General features: G+C 42.8%; 1 protein-coding gene across 5 annotated transcripts in view; it reads right to left on the bottom strand.

The window, feature by feature from the left end:
* The window catches only part of arfgef1 (ADP-ribosylation factor guanine nucleotide-exchange factor 1 (brefeldin A-inhibited)), a 390120-nt gene that overhangs the window by 261683 nt on the left and 104603 nt on the right, over nt 1-23834 (bottom strand). For all 5 annotated transcript variants that reach the window (XM_085993106.1, XM_085993109.1, XM_085993107.1 and 2 more), the window contains exon 2: nt 1406-1436. In XM_085993106.1, coding sequence (XP_085849232.1) covers nt 1406-1436 — 31 coding nt within the window. The remainder of the gene's footprint in view (nt 1-1405; nt 1437-23834) is intronic.

Raw genomic sequence — 23834 nt, forward strand, 5'->3', positions numbered from 1 at the left:
AAGAGGGGGAGGATGGAAAGGGGGAAGGGGTGGGGGGGTGGAGGTGGGAGGGGGGGAATGGGAGGGGGGGAATGGGAATGGGAAAGGGAAGGGGTGGGAGTGGGAGTGGGCGGGGGCGGGGGAGGGGGAGGGGGCGGAGCCAGCAGACCCTCTCCCCTCTGCCAGTGTTGAGAGTTGCGCTGCCGGCGGCGGTTGGAGAAGGCTAGGCCCCGGGGCCTCGGGCACCCGCACTGACATCGCCCAGCCGAGCCCAGCGCCCCGGGCAGCCCGAGCTCCGCAGCCGGCGTTTGGCCGCAGGCCACAAAGCACCCGAGCCCAGCGCCGGCGATGGCTCCGCGGAGCTCCATACCGCCCCGCCAGCCTTTACAAAGATGGCGGCAGTGGCTACGCTCGGCTCAGGCCCGCTCCGCCAGCCTTTACAAAGATGGCGGCGATCGCAGGCCGCTTGTTGAGCGGGACGGGAGGTGCCTAGCTCAGGCGTGGCTGGGGAGGAGAGGCCGAGGCTTCGAGGCCTGCAGCCGGGGTAACCATGGAAAAGGGTGAAAGGTAGGAAAATTAATGAAGTTAAGAGAAAAGATTTACAAATTAATTAACTTTTTGTTAAAAACAATTTAATTGTGTTTTAAAAGCAATTTTTTTTTGCTGGAAATCTAGATTTGAAAAGAAACATGCAGAAAGTGGGAAAAATAAATGAAGAGTTAGGAATCAAGATGGCGGCCACTCACCTCAGCTCAGAAGGATTAGGCCCGCCCACACACGCAATGAACCCCCCCCCGGTGACGCACCGATTGGTCAACCATCAGGTTAATCCCCTGTACGATTGGTCAACCATCACGTCACTCAACGCTAATGAGCGGAATGTTGCCGTTTTTTGAACCTTTTTTGCATACTGTCGGAACAATTTTTGTCTGACCAAAAGGTAAATACGCCTATGAGAGTCCACTAATGATAAGCTTTCTTTTGATATAACATATGTGTAGGTACGCTCTATAACTTTTGATTGTATAGCCGGACAGACGGAAAGACAAACAGACAGAGAGACAATATATAGAGAAGAATATAGATAGATACCACATCCTGCACAAGCCCCATGCTGGGGAGTTAGAAAAAGAAAAAAGCTTACAGTAATGATTCAAGATAGCCGCTTGTAAAGTTGGTAACATGCAAATGATGATTGGATAGAGGATATTCAGCATTTAAATGAATTAAATCAAAAACATTAGGGAAATGTTAATGTTTATACTGGAATTACACATTGAAACTTTAATGTTGCAAGTGTACACGAGTCATATATTCTACGTAATAATGGGTAGTTTCTTGCATTGGAACTCCGCACTTCGATGCAATGAAACAGTCTGGAATCAACACGAGACATTATGAAATATTAAAAGGAACAATAGCTTACCTTTGTTTTTCTGTTTCTGATTTTATCTCCTCTGTTGAAAGAAAAAATAAAATATAAATTCAGTAAATATCAATACTTTATAGCATCAATCTAACAGCAGTCTTAGCGAAGAATCACAGATATTTGGTAAATCCAAAGCTGATGCCACTGCCCCATGCTCTGTGCATAGCCTTGTATCTTCCTCTGCTTCAAATATTTTCCAATTTTCCCTTAAAAGATGCAACGGTTTCTGCCTCAACCACTTCCTATGGCAAAACAACTTTCTATATAAATTGGTTTCTGCTAACTTCTCACTCAGTGACTATTTTAAATTGTTGACCCCCTTGTAGCTAATCTCCCCAACCAGAGGACTATAATCTTTCCCGAATCCCCCTTTCAAAATCCAATTTCTTTGCTCCCCAAATCTCTCTCCCAACCTGTAGCTGAATCTATCACCCTAATGCTTGCTACTACAGCAATTTGATGTGTCTGTGGCCCTGAAGTCTCCTTCATACCCCATAATTGGGACACAATGCTCTTTTGGTGGCAATGAACTGGCAGAGAATGGGCCATGGATAAACAGAGTGTTGGTATGGACACAAGCACACCACAGCCCAGAACAAAAGATTTTCTGGGATTGCAGTGAGGGAGGTGGGTGGGTAGGCAGGCAGACAGCAACAAACAGCCCAAGAAAGGGCCATGAATAAACCAACTGGTGGGGACAGTGTTTTAGAGGCAAAGAGAAAAGCTACAGGAAGGCATCGGGTCGATGAGGAGAGGAATGTTGCTCAGCTGCACATTTGGGGAGAGGCTGCATGCACCAGGAGCCAGGCAGAGATATTGGCAGACTGGGGGAGGTGGGGAAGGGCAGGAAAGATCAGGGCCAAGACATTGGTGTCAGCATCAACACAAGCCAGATGATTCGGGTAGCAGGTAGAGTTTTTTTTTAAATTCATTCACAGGTTGTGGACGTCGCCAGCAAGGCCAGCATTTATTGCCCATCCCTAATTGCCGTCGAGGTGGTGGTAGTGAGCCGCCTTCTTGCTAGGCCATATCAGAGGGCAGTTAAGAGTCAACCACATTGCTGTGTGTCTGGAGTCACATATAGGCCAGACCGGGTAAGGACGGCAGATTTCCTTCCCTAAAGGACATTAGTGAACCAGATGGATTTTTAACGACAATCCAATAATTTCATGGTCACCATAACTGACACGAGCTTTTTTTTAAATTCCATTATTATTTTGAATTTAAATTCCCCAGCTGCCGTGGTGGGATTTGAACTCATATCTCTGGAGTCCAGGCCTCTGGATTCCTAGTCCAGTAACATAACCACTATGCTACCGTAATAGACCCAATCACACAACTAGGCAATTTAATTTCAAGCTGATATAACATAAGAAATAGCAGCAAAAGTAGGCCATAAAGCCTCTCGAGCCTGCTCTGTCATTCAATAAGATTATGGCTGATCCTCGACCTCAACTCCACTTTCCCGTCCGATCTCCAAACCCCTCGATTCCTTTAGATTCCAAAAATCTAGCGATCTCAGCCTTGAATATACTCAATGACTCAGCATCCACAACCTTTTGGAGTAGAGGATTACAAAGATTCACGCCCCTCTGAGTGAAGAAATTTCTTCTCATCTCAGTCCTAAATGGCCAACCCCTTATCCTGAGACTATGCCCCCTTGTTCTTGACTCTCCAGCCAGGGGAAACAGCCTCTCAGTATCTACCCTGTCAAGCCCTCTCGGAATCTTATATGTTTCAATGAGATCACCTTTCATTCTTCTAAACTCCAGTGTGTATAGGCCCATTCTACTCAATCTCTCCCCATTGGACAACCCTCTCATCCCAGGAATCAATCTAGTGAACCTTCATTGCACTGCCTCTAAGGCAAGTATATCCTTCCTCAGAAAAGGAGACCAAAACTGTGCACAGTACTCCAGGTGTGATCTCACCAAAGCCTTGTACAGTTGCAGCAGTACTTCCTTACTCTTGTACTCCAAACCCCTTGCAGTGAAGGCCAACATACCATTTGCTTTCCTAATTGCTTGCTGTACCTGCATGTTAACTTTCTGTACAAAAGCAAAATACTGCAGATGCTGGAAATCTGAAATAAAAACAGAAAATACTGGAAATACTCAGCAGGTCAGGCAGCATCTATGGAGAAAGAAACAGAGTTAACGTTTCAGGTTGATGGCCCTTCATCAGTTCTGACGAAGGGTCATCGACCTGAAACATTAACTCTGTTTCTCTCTCCACAGATGCTGCCTGACCTGCTGAGTATTTCCAGTATTTTCTGTTTATTTATTACTGTTAATTTTCTGTGTTTCCTGTACAAGGACACCCAAATCACTCTGAACACCAACATTTAATAGTTTCTCACCATTTGGTGCACGCTTTGCAGTGGGGTCTCCAACTCTTCATCATCAAAATGAAGCAGTGTTGCCCATATGTCTCCACTATTCCATTTTGATAAATTTTTCCACTTTTCTATGCCGGCCACAACTTCTCCCCCAAGTACTCGCTGTAGCCCTGTAATAACTGCTACTTCAATAGGTTTTCTGATTCCCAGCCAATTGTACTGCATCTTTTCCTAGATTTGAATTAGGGGGACAGGCGCCCACTGAAAAATTGGGCTAGGGCTATGTTCTGTGCTGCAGATACAGTTACAGGCACATTAAGCAAGCTTAGTCCTATTTTTCTCATTATAAGAATACCGGGTTTATAATCCAGTTGTTCAGATGAGATGTATGTAATTGAAAACACATCACAGCAGCAAAAACTGGCAAACTCATCTCCATTATATTGAATTCACACTCAAAACGATTTTATTTTTGCATTCCTTCTAAAATATTAACATTTTTATTAGCTGGTGGTAATCATTATCCAACCCACGTGAGCCAATGACAATGGAATTGCATTTTAACTCACTAGTTTAGCCAAACTAAAATAAATATCTACATTTGCCACTATCAAGTTGCAAGTGCAGATGAGCAATGACAGAAGTCTAGACAGGCATGATCTCATCTTCCTGGAATTTTAGGTTTAGAATTTGTGCTGGTGAATATTGCATGTGGACAGAATGTCCAAACCCCAGAAGTGGTATCCGCTTAAAACTTCAGTTATTCCTACAATGTGTGAAATTGGCTTACATTTACAGTATGCCATATTAAAAATAGGTAAAATCATCAGCATACCAAATTATGTGTCGATATATTACCAAGTGCATATATCAGAATAATTTTGCCTGGAAGTTGCACTTTGAGGGAGCACAGGAAGGCTTGTTGCAATCTGAACAGAAACATTATGGAGGACAAAACAGAAAAACTGTAAAACAGCGATAACACATAAATAAAATAAAATTAACAGTGTATTACTCAGTGAGGTACTGTTATGTGGTGTAGTCTAACAAATCACAGCATCTGCAAAAAAAAATAAACTTTATCTTCTTAAATAATAACATTTCTGAAAACAATTATAGGCCCAGATTTTCCTCTCAGCGGTGAAGGAACGGCTTTTGCCGTTCCCCTCGCGTACAGTTGCCCAGAGAATTTTCACGGGCTTGTCAGTGGAGATTTCTACTAATCCCACGTCTGATTCTGTGCGGCGCCCTCTACAGATGATCTGTGGCATCTGTGAGCAGGGGAAACAGCAGGATGCTCTTCAACGAGATTGAAGAATCCTCACTGGGACACCCAGACTGCAAAGCCAGGAAGTAAAAAACAGGAAATATAAATTACATTTAAATCATTGTACAGGAAGCTAAATAAAGACTGGAACATACAGGTGGGATTAAGAGAAAGAGAAAACGAAAAAAAATATTTAATTTTAATTTTTTTAAAAATCTGCAACATTAATTTTCTTCTGAGTGAATGAGACATCACACTTGTAAAATTAATTTTTCAGGGCCAGAGAGGTTGTTCAGCAGTAACCATCAGTTATTACACCATTAAAAACTCACTAACTCCAGAATGCACCAGCTCGAACTTTTCCAGCCCATTTTAGTGCAAGGCTAACAGGAAATTACCCTAAATACACGCCATTACAGTGATTTCAGTGCCGAAACTGCAACAGTGCACCCTGTGGAGGAGCAGGGTATCTGACCTCAACTTCTGGATTTCCACATTTAACTGCGCATGTGCAGACACCAGAAGTTGGTATTAGATTTACCCTGTAATAACGGCGAGCGCTGTTATCCTCGCCGTTATTATTACAGAAAAATCTGGGCCATAATGTCTGAAACAACTTCTTTATGTATAAACCACTGGTAGATGGTGTAATTCAAGAAAGAAATGGGAATTGTATCCTGCAGTGACAGCTGGCTTTCAAAGTATACATTTACACTATACTTTGATAAAACACAAGAAAGAAACAAAGATTATTAAATTCCTGAAAATGGAAAGCTCAAGCATTAACAATACTGATTAAGCAAATAAAGAAAGCTACACAACTGGAAACAGTAAACAATCAAAACTTATACCATCCTGACAGCAAACATTCCAGTGGCCCAGTTGTCTCATAACCTAATCTACTGAAAAGGAGTTTGTTGATTATTCATGAGTTCAGCACATCCATGGTAACAATGTCACTGAATACCAATGCAGAAAAATTTCACCTGCAATAACTTTGTTTAATAATTAAAACTAATTGCTAAGTAGTTTTAATTAGATAGACATTTCCCCATTTCCGTTGTACCAGCTTTGAATCCTAGCCCTCCCTTATCATATCTGGAGGACAGTCCCTATCTAATAAACATAGTATAGAAACATAGAAGATAGGAGCAGGAGTAGGCCATTCGGCCCTTCGAGCCTGCTCCGCCATTCAATGAGATCATGGCTGATCATCCAAATTCAGTACCCTGCCCCTGCCTTCTCCCCATATCCCTTGATCCCTTTAGCCTTAAGAAATATATCCAACTCTTTCTTGAATATATTTAATGAACTGGCCTCCACCGCCCTCTGTGGCAGAGAATTCCACAGGTTCACCACTCTCTGGGTGAAGAAATTCCTCCTCATTTCAGTCCTAAATGGCTTACCCCTTATCCTTAGACTATGACCCCTGGTTCTGGACTCCCCGGCCATCAGAAACATCCTTCCTGCATCTAGTCTGTCCAGGCCTGACAGAATTTTATAGGTTTCGATGAGATCCCCTCTCAATCTTCTAAACTCCAGTGAGTATAAGCCCAATCGACACAATCTCTCCTCATACGTCATTCCTGCCATCCCAGGTATCAGCCTGGTGAATCTTCGCTACACTCCTTCCATGGCAAGAACGTCCTTCCTCAGGTAAGGCGACCAAAACTGCACACAATACTCAAGGTGCGGTCTCACCAAGGCCCTGGACAACTGTAGCAAGACATCCTTGTTCCTGTACTCGAACCCTCTTGCTACGAAGGCCAACATACCATTTGCCTTCTTAACCGCCTGCTGCACCTGCATGCTTACCTTCAGCGACTGGTGCACAAGAACACCCAGGTCTCTTTGCACTTCCCCTTCTCCCAATCTATTGCCATTCAAATAATAATCTGCCTTCCTGTTTTTGCCACCAAAGTGGATAACCTCACATTTATCCACATTATAGTGCATTTGCCATGTTTCTGCCCAATCACCCAACCTGTCCAAATCATACTGGAGTTTCATGACACCCTCCTCACAGCCTACCCTCCCACCCAGCTTTGTGTCGTCTGCAAATTTGGGGATATCACATCCAATTCCCTCGTCCAGATCATTAATATATATTGTGAACAGCTGGGGTCCTAGGACCGATCCTTGCGGTACCCCACTAGTCACTGCCTGCCACTCGGAAAACGACCCGTTTATTCCAACTCTCTGCTTTCTGTCCGCCAACCAGTTCTCTATCCAAGTCAATACCTTGCCCCCAATCCCATGTGCCTTAATTTTGCACGCTAATCTCTTATGTGGGACCTTATCGAAAGCCTTCTGAAAGTCCAAATATACCACATCCACTGGTTCTCCCTTATCTATTTTACCAGTTACATCCTCAAAAAATTCCAGTAGATTAGTCAAGCATGATTTACCTTTTGTAAATCCATGTTGACTTTGTCCGATCCTGTCACTGCTTTCCAAGTGCTCTGCTATTAGATCTTTTATAATGGACTCTAGCATTTCCCCACTACCGATGTCAGGCTTACTGGTCTATAATTCCCTGCTTTTTCTCTACCACCTTTTTTGAATAGTGGAGTAACATTAGCTACCCTCCAATCCATGGGTACTGTTCCAGAGTCTAGCAAGTTCTGGAAGATGACCAGCAATGCATCTACTATTTCTAGGGCCACTTCCTTAAGTACCCCGGGATGTAGATTATCAGGCCCTGGGGATTTATCGGCCTTCAGTCCCATCAATTTTCCTAACACCATTTCCCTACAAATACTGATTTCTTTCAGTTCCACCCTTTCATCAGGCCCTATGTTCCCCGGCATCTCTGGGAGGTTATTTGTGTCCCCCCTTTGTGAAGACAGAACCCAAATATGTATTTAGTTGGTCTTCCATTTCTTTGTTCCCCATTATAAATTCACCTGATTCTGACTGCAAGGGACCTACGCTTGACTTCAAATATCTTTTTCTCTTCACATATCTATAAAAGCTTTTACAGTCAGTTTTTATGTTCCCTGCAAGCTTACTCTCATATTCTATTTTCCCTTTCTTAATTAATCCCTTTGTCCTCTTTTGTTGAATCCTAAACTGCTCCCAATCCTCAGGATTATTGCTTTTTCTGGCCAATTTATATGTCCTCTCCTTGGATCTTATGTTATCCCTAATTTCCCTTGTTAGCCACGGTTGAGTCACCTTTTTTGTTTTATTTTTATGCCAAACTGGGATGAACAAATTCTGTAGCTCATCCATTCGGTCTTGGAATGTTTGCCATTGCCTATCCACTGTCAACCCTTTGAGTGCCATTCCCCAATCAATCCTACCCAACTCGCTCCTCAGACCATCGTAGTTTCCTTTATTTAAATTGAGGGCCCTAGTCTCTGAGTCAACTACTTCATTCTCCATCTTAATGAAGAATTCGATCATATTATGATCGTTCCGACCCAAGGGGCCTCATACAACAAGATTGCTAATTAATCCTTTCTCGTTACATAATACCCAGTCTAAGATGGCCTGATCTCTGGTTGGTTCCTCGACATATTGGTCCAGGAAACCATCCCGTAAACACTCCAGGAATTCCTCCTCCACAGTATTGTTACTAATTTGGTTGGCCCAATCTATATGTAGATTAAAGTCACCCATGATGACTGCTGTGCCCTTATTGCACGCTTCTTTAATATCCCTTTTAATGCCATCCCCAACCTCCGCCTTACTGTTGGGAGGTCTATATACCACTCCCACTAATGTTTTTTTCCCCTTAGTATTCCTCAATTCTACCCATACAGATTCCACATCATCAGAGCTAATATCCTTCATTACAATTGTGTTAATCCCTTCTTTAACCAGTAATGCTACCCCACCTCCCTTTCCTTTTTGCCTATCTTTCCTGAATATTGAATACCCCTGAATGTTGAGTTCCCAGTCTTGGCCATCCTTGAGCCACGTTTCCGTAATCCCAACCAAATCATATTCGTTTACCGCTATTTGCGCAGCCAATTCATCCACCTTATTACAAATGCTCCTCGCATTAAGACACAAAGCCTTCAGGCTTGTTTTTTTAACGCTCTTAGATCTATTAGAATTATTATTTACTGTGGCCACGTTTGATTTAAACCGTTGATTTCTCGGACTGCCACTTTTGTTTTTCTCCTTCCTATCTTTTGCTTTTATCCTTGTTTCCCTTTCCGCTGTCTCCCTGCTCAGGTTCCCAACCCCCTGCCATTTTAGTTTAAACCCTCCCCCACAGCACTAGCAAACACTCCCCCTAGGACATCGGTTCCAGCCCTGCCCAGGTGCAAACCGTCCGGTTTGAACTGGTCCCATCTCCCCCAGAACCGGTTCCAATGTCCCAGGAACTTGAATCCCTCCCCTTGGCACCATTCCTCTAGCCACGTATTCATCTGAAGTATCCTTCTATTTCTACTCTGACTAGCACGTGGCACTGGTAGCAATCCTGAGATTACTACCTTTGAGGTCCTGTTTTTTAATTTATCTCCTAACTCCCTATATTCCGCTTTTAGGACCTCATCCCGCTATAGCAGGACAGTGATTAAATACACCCACGTGACTTGTAACTAGTGTTCTTTTACCAAACTCATTACAGTAACTAGCCTACTAAAACCTCAATGCTAGCTGCTCGATGCAATAGTACAAGCATTATTGTTCATGAATTCCATAGTGACAGTGATTTGCATTCAAATTATATTCGCTTTAACTATTACTTAATAAGCCTCACCAACTATGTCATTTAATACTACTAAATGCTATCTTAATCATTTGTCCAATTCACTAAACAGCCAACTGCAACACACATGCATTACTTCAACTTGAACCTGGCGTCAACTGCTAGGATTCATAGGTGTTACCACAAAAATAAAGGAGATATTTCACATCACATGCAGTAGTTTCCCTGTCACTTCAAACAATAGCAGTTTGAACTTCACATATAATCTTTCTATTTCACTGACTTGGAAGTTATGAATTACAACAGGAAAGCAAAAAAATTAAGAAAATATACTGGTATAAAAGCAATTCATAATCTTAACATGCCCTTCAACTGAATCAGTTATTCACTGTCACAGACAGCACTGCTTCATCAGTTCTGACAAAGTGTCATCGACATGAAACGTTAACTCTGTTTCTCTCTCCACAGATGCTGCCTGACCTGCTGAGTATTTCCAGCATTTTCTGTTTTTATTTCTGCTTCATCAGTCACTGTGCAATGAACAGAACATACGTTTTGTGTCATAAAGGATAACTTTTGAATACTTTCATATCACTTATTTTTGTGTAACTTTTTTCTTCACACTAAAATTCTTGAGGCACTCCCCATTAGTCTAGGATGTTGACATCAATCAGATAATGCCAAACGCCTCAAAATTGTGTTTGAGATGTAGATAATCTGGACTGGACTAGCTTGTTATTAGTTTAGTTACAGCATGTTTTCATGAAGCAGCATATTTTTTTCCATGCTGCCAAAACACCACAGATTTGTGCGCAGCATAGAATCTGAATCGTGCTTCCACTTGGAAAGAAAAGCAGTGCAGCTGGAGCTTTCTATTAGTGGACTCCCATTACTTGATAATGCACGAACGAACTGTGGGGCTACTGAATCCCAATATGAAAGCACACATCCCAAAAGATGCAGCCAATTTCCCAGATACACTCCTGAATTATTTCAAACAATAAAGGGATTCAAGGCCTATAGGTCAATACGGTCCACATCCTCCCATTCTTTTCAGGATTATGACGTGGCAGGAGTAGAAACTGGAATTTTCCTGCAATAAGCGTATGTTTTCTATGGCTTGAGAAAGCAAAGTCCCAAATTTCCAGGCACAACAGCTCTTCAGCTCAGCACTCTTCTTTCTCCCATTTTTTACCAGTGTCGAAGATAATGGTCAGAAGAGGGGGATGCTTCAGTGGTCAACTTAATCTACTGCTTATACAAAATGGTTTGGTAAAAATATTTTAAGGCCAAATCTGATTCCTCCTGCAAAACAAAAATCATGAGTAGTGTTGTAGGAACGGAGGTTCCTATCTGAATAAGGTATTCGACTCGATGAATCAAATCAACAGGTTTTAATGAACAACGAAGTTAAAAGGGAAACTACAGGAGAAACGGTACACAGGTCTAATCAGCTTGCTGGGCACTCGACGACTACTGGAAGATTCTGGAAGCCAACGTCATGACGTCATCGCGTTCTTCGCGCCACTGGTGGTCACGTGATCGGCGTCATGACGTCATCACGTGGCATGCAGGAAAACACAATACAGTACAGTTAACAGGCAGTTTAAAGGTGCAGTCCACGGCTGCACTACACTGTAGTTAAAGGGATTATTACTAATTGTTCTGAGACCCTTGGTGGCTCTGCCACAGTGTCTTGATTAATGCAGGCTGCAGGAATATTTATTGGGTTAAGCTAATGACTGTGCTGAAGGCAATAACATCACTTTTATTTTAAAAGCTGAAATGCTTTCATCACTTTTTCAATTCCAATGCGGAATGGCATCAGAGTAGCTTCACAATCCGGAGCAGTTTGTGACTGAAAGTAGAAGAGTTTATATGAATGCTGGATGAGATGGAGAGCTTTCTCCCAGCCTAGAATCAATAAAGAATGCTGCCCAGGCAATGTAGTGTTTCTATATCTTTCCTGAGAACAATCCTTGATCTATAGCTATATATTTTTGGGGTAAACAAGAACTCATAATCCCTTTGTGATTATGAACTGTACTTCAATATGATCAGCAAGGCTGAATGGTCATGCATCACCAATGAACAACTTTTTATATATTTATTTTATAGCAACTCCCGTAAAATAACTGAGCTCTTCACATGGCAAAGAGGCAGACACGGGGCAGGAAAAGGAGGATGACCAAGAAATGGTTAAAGAGCAGGAGTTTAAGAAGGTTCTCAAAGTCAGGGAGGGGTTAGCAAGGCAAATTATTTTGGAAGAGAATTTCAAGAGCAAGGCCATAACAACTGAATGATCAGCCTCGAATGATAGAGTGAAGGGAGCAGAGAGAAATCAGAGTAGAGGATATGGGTTGGGTTTTATGGCTGGAAAAAAATCATTCAGGTAGGGTGGAGCAAATCCATGAAGACAAGGATCCTGAAATCAATTTGATGGGGCTAGGAGCCAGTGGAGCTTGGCAAAGACTTTCGTGAAGTGCATGCAGAACTTGTGTGGGAGAAGTCAAATACCAGCAAGTTCTGAATTAGCTACACAACCATCATGGGTATCAATAACTGAGAAGGATCTATGACATGAAGAAAATTGGGTGCTATCGTCAACCAGAGCTGAAGACTACCTAAAGGAGTAGATTCACCAAAAGTAAAATGATACTGGAAGCACAAAAGCGCCTGTATTAGCCAAGACTATGGTATTTTAACATTTGAAACCAATATTCATCTTCGAAAAAGTCTGTAAATCCTTTAAAAAGGAACTTAGGAAATGAACCACTTTCCAAGTGGTGACATCTAGAAAAACTCCAAATGGACAGTGACATTTTTTTTGTTTTCCTGCATACATGGGCCAGATTGGGACTTTCTGCTGACACCATAAGGAAAGGAACTAAGAATGTGATTCAAGTAAGGTCGCACATAGTTGGCTACCTAATTAAAATGGCCACTACATGGTGTGAATTTTTCCCTTCCCACTTGAACAAATATGAACTGATCAGAGAGAGCCAGCATGGATTTGTAAAGGTTAAGTCATGTCTAACGAAACTTGTTGAATTTTTTGAGTAGGTAACTAACGTGATAGATAAGGGAGTGTCTATGGATGTTATTTATATGGACTAACAGAAGGCATTCAATAAGGTTCCACATAAGAGGCTGTTAACAAAAATGAGAACACATGGAATTGGAGGCAACCTATTGACATGGGGAGGGAATTGGTTAGGAGGTAGAAGACAGAGAGTAGGGATAATAGGTATTTACCAAAATTGGTAAGATGTGACTAGTGGTGTCCCCTAGGGGGTCTGTATTAGGGCCTCAGCTTTTCACTATATTTATAAATTATTTAAATGAAGGAAAATAGAGCCGTATATCCACGTTTGCTGATGGCACCAAGTTAGGTGGCACAGCAAATAATGTAGATGGCAGCAGAAAGTTGCAAAAGAGACATTGATAGAGTAAATGAATTAGCAAAACTATGGCAGATGGCGTTCAATGTGTGGAAGTGTGAGGTCATCCGCGTGGACCCTATAGGATATAGCACAGTAATTTTAAAATGGTGAGAAGCTAGAAACTATGGAGGAGCAGAGAGATTTAGGGGTACTAGTACAGAAATCACTAAAAGCTGGTGGACAGGTACAAAAAATAATTTAAGGGGCTAATGGAATGTTGGCCTTTATCTCAAGGGGTCTGGAATAAAGGGGAAGTCATGTTACAGTTATATAGAGCTCTGGTTAGACTCCACTTAGAGTAGTGGGTTCATTTCTGGGCATCACATCTCAGGAAGGATATATTGACCTTGGAGGGGGTGCAGTGCAGATTTGCCAGAACATTACCTGGGCTAAAAGAATTCAATTGTGAAAACAGGTTGCAGAGACTAGGCTTGTATTCCCTGGAAGATAGAAGATTAAGGGGTGATCTAATGGAGATGTTTATGATGATTAAAAGGAGTTGATAGGGTAGAGAGAGAGAAACTATTTCCTCTGGTGGGGGAGTCCAGAACAAAGGGCACAACATTAAAATTAGAGCTAGACCATTCAGGGATAATGTCAGGAAACACTTCTTCACAAAGGGTTGTGGAAATCTGGAACTCTCGCCCCAAAAAGCTGTTGAGATTAGGTCAATTGAAAATGTCAAAACTGTGATTGATAGATTTTTGTTATGCCAGGGTATTAAGGGTTACAGAACCAAGGCAGGTAGATGGAGTTAAGATACAGATCAGCCTACTCCTGTTCCTATGGCCATATGTTCCTATTTTATTCATATACACCATAGTGGTAAAATGCCCAGTCCAGCTTTCCAAAATTAGTACTTCAGGTAATACCGCTGCTCAACTGATCAATCTTCAAGACTATTAATTTTACACCTATCAGTCTAAGTTGGCACAAGTTTACTACAGTTTCCTGGGCATGAGATTCACATCCTAGATTCTAAGTTACTGATGTCAATGAATAGCCATTCAATGTGCTTGAACAGATTTGGACTGGTGCTACCTTTCATTCTCCATGAATGACTCAGTAAAACACTTAAAAACAGGTGTTGTTTGGCTCATCCTCATGCTTCCTGAAAATTTGCCTGACAGAGCAAACCACTTAATGCTCTTTTTTAAAAAATGAAAAGATGACTAATTCACAATGGTTACCGACCTTTTTTTTGTATTTTCTCACAGTAGTAATCATCAGATTCTCTTAAGTATTGAGGCTGATCAACACCACCAATAATTTTAGTTGTCTTACTCATCTAGACTTTCACCTCGGGACAAAAGGGAGTCATGGGGCTTTTCCAGTCACCCAGGCATTGGAGTATATTGCAATATAACAATGTGCATTTTGACGGTACTTAACTTTAAACTTCCATTGTTTAGTAATCCACATAAAATGAAAATGAAACAGAAATTCAACTGTTTTTCTGGTGGCTGATGTATGGAAAAGTTCCTTTGCCAAATGTCAATGCATATGGATGTTTTCTATAGTCTAACATCTACTGTTAGGAAAATGAGTTTCAATCATTATCTGCTATGAGGAAAGCACGAAGGTGTAAAAATCAGGAAACTTCAACAAAACAAAATTGTTCTTGGGATGTGGGAGACGCAGGCAAGGTAACATTTATTACCGTCCAAATGACTCCTCCCGACTCACACCACAACCATCCAGGAAAGGAGGAGGAGACTCCTCCCAATCCCCGGGAGATGAGGATACTCCTTCCCCTGCTCGATCTGCCCACCATCTCACCGGCCGGGCAGCTGCAGGGTTTGCCACACTGCCGATCAATCCCAGTTGTCGGTATGAAGTCCAATCTTTTTTAAAAGGCCATAGTCCCTGATTTGGCAAAAGCAGGGAAAATAAGCAATCCACCTAACTAAAGGTACCAGCACTGCAGGATTTCCTTTAACAAGAGCCCATCGTAAGGAGACGCGAGGCCTTACTGCTCCAGCGCTTATAACGCCAGGCACCACAAAGCACCTGCCTCAGAACCACCGGAACCTTCACCAAATCGACCACTGGACATCACCTGGGAATTTGTCGTAACCAGGGACCGCCTCCCGCCTTTCCTCAGCGACGATTAGGCAGACGCATCCACCTGCTGCATACTATATGCTAGTACTACAGTGCCATGTGCTTCTCATTGGTTAATTGGATAAAAGAACATTCCCCTACAATGAAATTATCAGTGGAGGCTTGACATAGTCCATCACCAGCCCGAGACTGGAATTTGGAGTGGGCTGAAGGGGCTGATCAGCTGTCATATTCAGATTTTTCCAGTTCCCACTTATTTCTGAGCATCCTGCCACGAGCCGTACATTTGACAGCCCTGAGCCCTGGTGTAGACACAGCAGAACCAGACTTTCAACCACTTGCATTTATACAGCACCTTTAACAAAAAAAAAATCCCAAGTGCTTCACAAATGGAAACAGGCAGAGAAACAGATGAAGAGCCATGGAGGGGCGATCATGGGGAGAGACCGAAAACCTTGTTCAAAAGGTAGGTTCTGAGAAGGTTTTCAGAGGAAGAGAGAAAAGTGGACAGGCAGAAGGGTTTAAGGAGAGTTCCAGAGTGGAGCCAAGGTGAGTAAAGGCTCTGCTACCAATGGTTGGGCAAAGGGAAGTCAGGCAAAAGGCCAAATTCAAAGAACAGAAGGGTACAGGAGAGATACAAGGCTGGAGCAGGTTGCAGAGGAGTGGGGCAAGGCTGCAAAGGGATTTGAAGATGAGAATGAGGAATTAATATTTAATAAATTGAATTACAGGGAGCCAGCTTCAGTCCTCCTAATGTTATTTTGGATGACGTTGTCATGACTTGATGTTGGACAGGAAGTTTGGCAGCACAGGAAGTGGTCTTGGGGTTGACTAGATGATGAAGGAATACAGCTGGTATCATTATCATACACTTGAAACATAACTCTGCAACTGTAGATAATGTCACCAAGGAGCAGCATGTAGATGACGAAGAGAAAGGGACCAAGGATAGGACCTTGGCACACTTGGGAGTTGATATCTCCTAGGACATTGGGGATTATTAGCACTAAAACTGTTACCCTTGCTCAAAATTTCTCTGGAATTCTTAACAGAAAAGGCAATGAAGGGAACACAAGAGGTAATATTCCATCCCAGAAGAATATGAGCTGTAACTTGTCTTGCCTTCTGTTCTTATAAAACCTTACAAAATCATTAGTACCAAAGATCAATTTGTGAACAGTTCCTGCTCAGAAAATCCATCACTACGTTCTTCACTACTTTTAGATATTACTCAGTACATTCAACATCCAGCTCTGCAGTGTGCCTAAAGAGCAGGAGGAAGTTCCATCCCATTTCCAAATACATGTTAAGTGTTGTCCATCCAGAGATGCATGGTCTGATTCCAGATCTGATCCTAAAAGAACTAGAGGGCCATCCACAGTGCCCAAAGCTCAAGGAGGTGCTTACAAAGTGGTATTACCTAGAATCATAGAACGGTTACAGCACAGAAGGAGGCCATTCGGCCTGTCGAGCCCGTGCCGGCTCTCTGCAAGTGCACTTCAGCTAGTCCCACTCCCCCGCCCTTTCCCCGCAGCCCTGCAAATTTTTTCCTTCAGGTACTTATCCAATTTCCTTTTGAAAGCCACCATTGAGTCTGCCTCCACCACAATTTCAGGCAGTGCATTCCAGATCCTAACCACTCGCTGCGTAAAAACGTTTTTCCTCATGTTGCCTTTGGTTCTTCTGCCAATCACCTTAAATCTGTGTCCTCGACCATTCCGCCAATGGAAACAGTTTCTCTCTATCTACTCTGTCTAGACCACTCATGATTTTGAATACCTCTATCAAATCTCCTCTCAATCTTCTCTGCTCTAAGGAGAACAACCCCAGCTTCTCCAGTCTATCCACGTAACTGAAGTCCCTCATCCCTGGAATCATTCTCGTAAATCTTTTCTGCACCCTCCCTAAGGCCTTCACATCCTTCCTAAAGTGCAGTAACCAGAATTAGACACCATACTCCAGTTGAGGCCAAACCAGTGTTTTATAAAGGTTCATCATAACTTCCTTGCTTTTGTACACTATGCCTCTATTTATGAAGCCCAGGATCCCAAGTGCTTTTTTAACCGCTTTCTCAACCTGCCCTGCCACCTTCAATGATTTGTGCACATATATCCCCCCCCCCCACGTCTCTCTGGTCATGCACCCGCTTTAGAACTGTTCCCTTTAGTTTATATTTCCACTCCTCGTTCTTTCTACCAAAATGTATGACTTCACACTTTTCTGCGTTAAATTTCATCTGCCATTTCACCAGCCTGTCTATGTCCTCTTGAAGTCTATCACTATCCACTATACTTCCAGGTTTTATGTCATCTGCAAATTTTGAAATTGTGCCCTCTACACCCAAGTCTAAGTCATTAATATATATCAAGAAAAGCAGTGGTCCTAGTACCGACCCCTGGGGAACACCACTATATACCTTACTCCAGTCCAAAAAACAACCGTTCACCACTACTCTCTGTTTCCTGTCACTTAGCCAATTTCATTTCCAAGCTGCCACTGTCCCTTTTATTCCATGGGCTTCAACTTTGCTGGCAAGCCTATTATGTGGCACTTTCTCAAACGCCTTTTGGAAATCCATGTACACCACCTCAACCGCATTGCCCTCATCAACCCTGTTGTCTCATCAAAAAACTCAATCAAGTTAGTTAAACACGATTTGCCTTTATCAAATCCATGCTAGCTTTCCCTAATTAATCCATACTTGTCCAAGTGACTGTTAATTTTGTCCCTGATTATTGTTTCTAAAAGCTTCCCCACTACCGAGGTTAAACTGACTGGCCTGTAGTTGCTGGGTTTATCCTTACACCCTTTTTTGAACAAGGGTGTAACATTTGCAATTCTCCAGTCCTCTGGCACCAGCCCCGTATCCAAGGAGGATTGGAAGATTATGGCCAGTACTTCTGCAATTTCCACCTTTACTTCCCTCAGCATCCTAGGATGCATCCCATCCGGTCCTGGTGACATATCTACTTTAAGTACAGCCAGCCTTTCTAGTACCTCCTCCTTATCAATTTTTATCCCATCCAGTATCCACTACCTCCTCTTTTACTATGACTTTGGCGGCAGCATCTTCCTTGGTAAAGACAGATGCAAAGTACTCATTTAGTATCTCAGCCATGCCCTCTGCGTAGGTCTCCATTTTGGTCCCTAATCAGCCCCACCCCTCCTCTTACTACCCATTTACTATGTATCTGCCTATAGAAGTCTTTTGGATTCCCTTTTATGTTAGCTGCCAATCTATTCTCATACTCTCTCTTTGCCCCTCTTACTTCCTTTTTCACTTCCCCTCTGAACTTTCTATATTCAGCCTGGTTCTCACTTGTATTCTCAACCTGACATCTGTCATACGCCCTCTTTTTCTGCTTCATCTTACTCTCTATCTCTTTCGTCATCCAGGCAGCTCTGACTTTGGTTGCCCTACCTTTCCCCCTCGTGGGAATGTACCTTGACTGTACCCGAACTATTACCTCCTCTTTAAGGCAGCCCATTGTTCGATTACAGGTTTGCCTGCCAATCTTTGATTCCGATTTACCCAGGCCAGATCCATTCTCAGTCCACTGAAATTGACTTATCGCCAATTAAATATTTTTACTCTAGATTGCTACTTGGCTAGTCTAAACCTTATGATACTGTGATCACTGTTCCCCTACTGACACTTGCTCTACTTGACCCACTTCATTCCCCAGAACCAGATCCAGCAATGCCTCCTTCCTCGTTGGGCCAGAAACGTACTGATCAAGTTCTCCTGAACACACTTCAGAAATTCTTCCCTCTCTCTGCCCTTTACAGTATTACGATCCCAGTCTATATTAGGATAGTTGAAGTCCCCCATTATCACTACTCTCTAGTTCTTGCACCTCTATGTAATTTCTCTGCAAATTTGCTCCTCTATATCCTTCCCACTAGTAGGTGGCCAATAGAATACACCAAGTAGTGTAATGGCACCTCTATTGTTTCTTAACTCTAACCAAATAGATTCTGTCCTCGACCCCTCCAGGACATCCTCTCTCCAGCACTGTAACATTCTCCTTTATCAATACTGCCACCCCACCTCCTTTCTTTCCTTCCCTATCTTTCCTGAACGCCTTATATCCAGGAATATTTAGTGTCCAATCCTGCCCTTTTTTGAGCCAGGTCTCAGTTATCGCCACAACATCATATTCCCATGTGTCTAATTGTGCCTGCAGCTCACCAACTTTATTTACCACACTTTGTGCATTCACACACATGCACTGTAAATCTATCTTAGACCTTCTTGTATTCTCTCTTAATCTGACTCCACATACCGCACTATTTCTTACTCTAGCGCTATCTGTCTCGCCCATCCTTTGCGCACCTTGTTTCTCCTTTCTAATGCTACATCCTGGTGCCCATCCCCCTGCCAAATTAGTTTAAACCCTCCCCAACAGCACTAGCAAACCCCCCTGCGAGGACATTGGTCCCGGCTCTGTTGAGGCGCAACCCATCCGGCCTGTACAGGTCCCATCTCCCCCTTCACCACATGGACTGCAGGGGTTCAAGAAAGCCCATTACCACCTTCACAAGGGCAACGAACTGGGGCTAGGCAATAAGAGCCGGCCTTGCAAGCGACGCCCAAGAATGAGTAACAAATAAAAAAGGTTTATATAACATCCACCTTGTGACTCAGTATGAACTAATGGTATTAAGAGTTGTAACTCTATACAGTAGCTAGAAAAATTACCAGAATGTAGGAAGAAAAGGATGAAGAAACAAGACTACATGAGTAGAGAGAAAGAATGTCAGAATGCCTCACAGTCAAAATACAAGGCTGTATCTTGTCACCCAACTTGTTCAATACTGTTATAGACAATACCATGAATTAGATAATGAGAGTCACCAAACACTGCAACACTTCAATATGTAAACCATCAAGTAAATGACTAAAAACGTTTAAGCGGAGTTAAAAACCCGCGAGAAATAGCCGGTGAGAATTAGTAGGCTAGGATCTAGTAAAGGGAACTGGAGTTTATAGATGTTGCCATACCTGCAAGATCCTTAGTTGCTACCATCCGTGCTGTTATTACACCTATTTCGCTTGTTGCAGAACATTGAAATAAATTGGCTGAAGTGCTATAGTGTTCTACTCTTAATTCAAAGTTGCTTAATTCAAATCATCTGTCTCTCCGTCACTTCTATTGACCTCCCCTCACCATCGACTGTCTCTGGGCTGTCATAGTGCTTGGTTGACATCAAACCTCGGATAAGTCACAGCTTTCTCCAGCTCTTGTCATTTCCCAACTCAATGACTCGAACACCCTCCTTGCTGACTTTTCATCCTGTGCCTACCATAAATTTCAACTCATCCAAAACATGCCGCTCATGTCTTCTTCCACTAGCCCATCAACCTCGATTTCACTGAATCCTGGATGCATTAAGCTTAGCCCTACTGGTTACTTACAAGGATCTCCCACAACACATGAAATTTCAAGTCCTCGTCTATATCCCTTCATCAAGGCCTTGCCCCATCCTACCTCTGCAATCTCCAAACTGTATAATCCCTCTCAAATGTTCTTTTGGGCCCGTGTTCATCTTCCCCTCCTTTCACCATCATTGGTGGCTGAGCTTTTAGCCACCTCAGTCTTATTCTGTGAACTTCCTTCCTAAACCTCTCTCTTTAAATACCCTTTCAAAATTCAACTCTTCAACCAGACTTTGAGTCACCTCTCCTAATCTCTATCTTCCTGGATCAGTGCCCACATACTTATGCCCATCTATGAAACGACTTGGGATATTTCCCACAATTCCATGCTTGAATCTCTCCAATTAGGTTTCCACCATTGCCACAGCACTGAAATGGCCCTAATCAAAGTCACAAATGACATCCTCTGTGACTCTGACCAGTACATTTTCCCTCATTCTCCTTGTCCTCTCTGCAGCCTTTGACATGGTTGAGCACATCGAGCTACGTGGTACTGTCCTCTCTCTGTTCCAGTTTTTCCCCATCTATTCAGCTTCCACATGTATGCTGATGACACCCAGCTCTACCTCTACACTACCTCTCACAACCCTTCTACTGCCTCTGTGCTGTCAGACTGCTCGTCAGACATCCAGTCCTGGATGAGCAGAAATTTCCTCCAGTTAAACATTGTGAAGACCAAAGCCATTGTCTTTGGCCCCCTCCACAAAATCTGTAACCTCGTCACCGATTCCATCCCCCTCCCCAGCCAATGCCACAGATTGAAGCAGACCGACCATAACTTCAGCGTCTTATTTGACCTCAAACTGAGCTTCCAACCCATATGCTCTCCATCCCAAAGACCAAGTACTTCTACCTCCATAACACTGCCCGTCCCCGACCCTGCCTCAGTCTATCTGCTGCTAAAACACTCGTCCATGCCTTTGTCACATCCAGACTCGACTATTCCAATGTTCTCCTGGCCAGCATCCCATTTCTCTGTGCTTTGAAACTTCAGCTCATCTAAAATGCTGCTGCCCATATCCTATCCTGCTCTAAGTCCCATTCACCCATTACTCCTGTCTTTGCTGACCTACATTAGTTCCTGGTCACCAAACAGCTTAAATTTAAAATCCGCATCTTCTTGTTTAAATACCTTCATGGCCTTGCCTATCCGTATATCTGTAACCACTTCCAGCCCTACAACTTGCCCAGAACGCTGGCCTTTTGTGCAGCCCCCTTCCTTTCGCCCCACCACTGGTGGCTGTGTCTTCAGCAATCTAGGACCCACACTCTTGAATTGCCTCTGTACACCCCTCCGCCTCTGCACCTCCCTTTCTTCCTGTAAGAACCTCCTTAATACCCACTTATTTGACCAGGTTTTTGGTCACTTCTCCTAAGATTTCATTCATTGCCTAGTACTTCCACCTCCATAACATATTTGTCGTATTTGTCTGGTTATGCCTCTGTGAAACACCTTGGGATGTTTTTCTATGTTAAAAGCATTATACATATGCAAGTTGTTGCTTAAGGGAAGCACTTGTATGTATCCCAGCGGGGCAATGCACAGGATGAGATCGGAGGACCTCCTGGTGGATCTGCTCTTGGAACTGACATCCAAGTTCATGATGTGAAAGATCATGGGCAGAATTTCTATGACTGATTCCCCATGTTTTGAGCTCTAGTTCATGCTTTTGAAAACAAACATGCAACGTCTATCGGCTCACCGATGCCTTCCATAGCCAATGGATAAGCATGTCATTTTTGTTTTGATTACATCTGGTTTTATTCTTCATTTTATTTTATTTTACTAGACTTCTATTAAGTTTAAGATCAATTTGTGTTAGCCACCCAGTCTTGTGTTATTATTGGCATTGCCTCTTTAAGGGAGACATTTGTATCCTGGTGTGGTTGGTCTTTGCTCAATCTTGCAGTTCTGTTGGCCTTTAGAATAAGGCTCACCCATTTCCCCGGAGGACTTATAGGCTGCTAACCTATGGTGCTTGCCATCACTGAAGCCAACAAGCAAGTGGAAATGTACTGCAAGACTATAGATGATCATGATGCTTTGACTCTGACCAGAGGAGAGAATGTGGAATCTGGTCCAGCAAGTGCTCTAGTATCAGTTTGAGTGTCAAGTCTGGTTTGAAGTCCTCCTCTGCTAAATAAATTGCTCATGAACCTCAAGTGCTTGTGTTTCCTTCTAAATGCAACAAAAAAAATCTGATTCTGAGGTCTTCTCCAGAGTATCTGGATGCTATGGCAAACAAAGTCCTCAATCTTCAAGAATACTTTCCAGTGCTTTGTAGTGTAGTGTACTGCATATTATGCTTTGCTGTGAAACAGTCTCTCTTTACTCTGACAATTACAATACAATTAGAACTGAAATATCATTTCAGCACCTGGCATCAAGAATGAGGCACACCTGGCAACAGAACTCCAACTTGTATGACGTCAATCTCTTAAGTCTTAATTTTAAAAACAGATCAACCATCTTCAAGTTTGTCATATTGGAAAATATTTGGTTTTTCCATCAGCTCTTTTCTGACATTAGAAATTTCACTGGCAGTCCAAGACCAGCGAGCAATGTTTTAAGTACACACACAGAGCCCACGTTCCCTGACCAGAACACATTGGGCCGGATCTTCCGACCCCCACGGGTGGGTACGAGGTGTGTACACACCCGTAGGGGCCTCGCAAGTGCCGGTTCCAGGCATGCGAAGCGCATGCACTGAAAACCGGCACTTCCGATCTGTCAAGACTTCTCTTGACAGATCATCCACCTGCCTGGGAGATGGGCCTCCGTGGACAGAGAGTTCCGCTTTCTGCACAACCTCCGCCCGCTGAAAACCTTTAAAAATCTTACGTCTGCTTTTACCAGCATAAGAGTTTTAAAAAAAAAATTAAAACATCTCATTTATAATTTTAAAATACTTTTAAAAAATAGGTTTATTTTTAGCTCCGTAAAAAACTTTAATTTTTTTTTCAATAAATTAAATATTTTAAACAAATTAAATTTTATGTAATTTTAACTTATTTTAAATACATGATTAAAAAAAATTATTTAATGTTTAGCTGTTTTTAAATGTGATCCCCATTCATACTTTTGACAGATCTATGCGTAGAGGCCTGTCAAAAGTATGAAGGGGGATTGCCTTTTGATTGGTTCCCCATGGCCCACGTGATCCCAGGGACGCTTGTGAACCGCATGAGCCCCTGGGACACCTGGGTC

Source organism: Somniosus microcephalus, chromosome 7, assembly GCF_052327205.1.
Source record: "Somniosus microcephalus isolate GS21.2 chromosome 7, FLI_Smic_1.0, whole genome shotgun sequence".
NCBI lineage: Eukaryota > Metazoa > Chordata > Chondrichthyes > Squaliformes > Somniosidae > Somniosus > Somniosus microcephalus.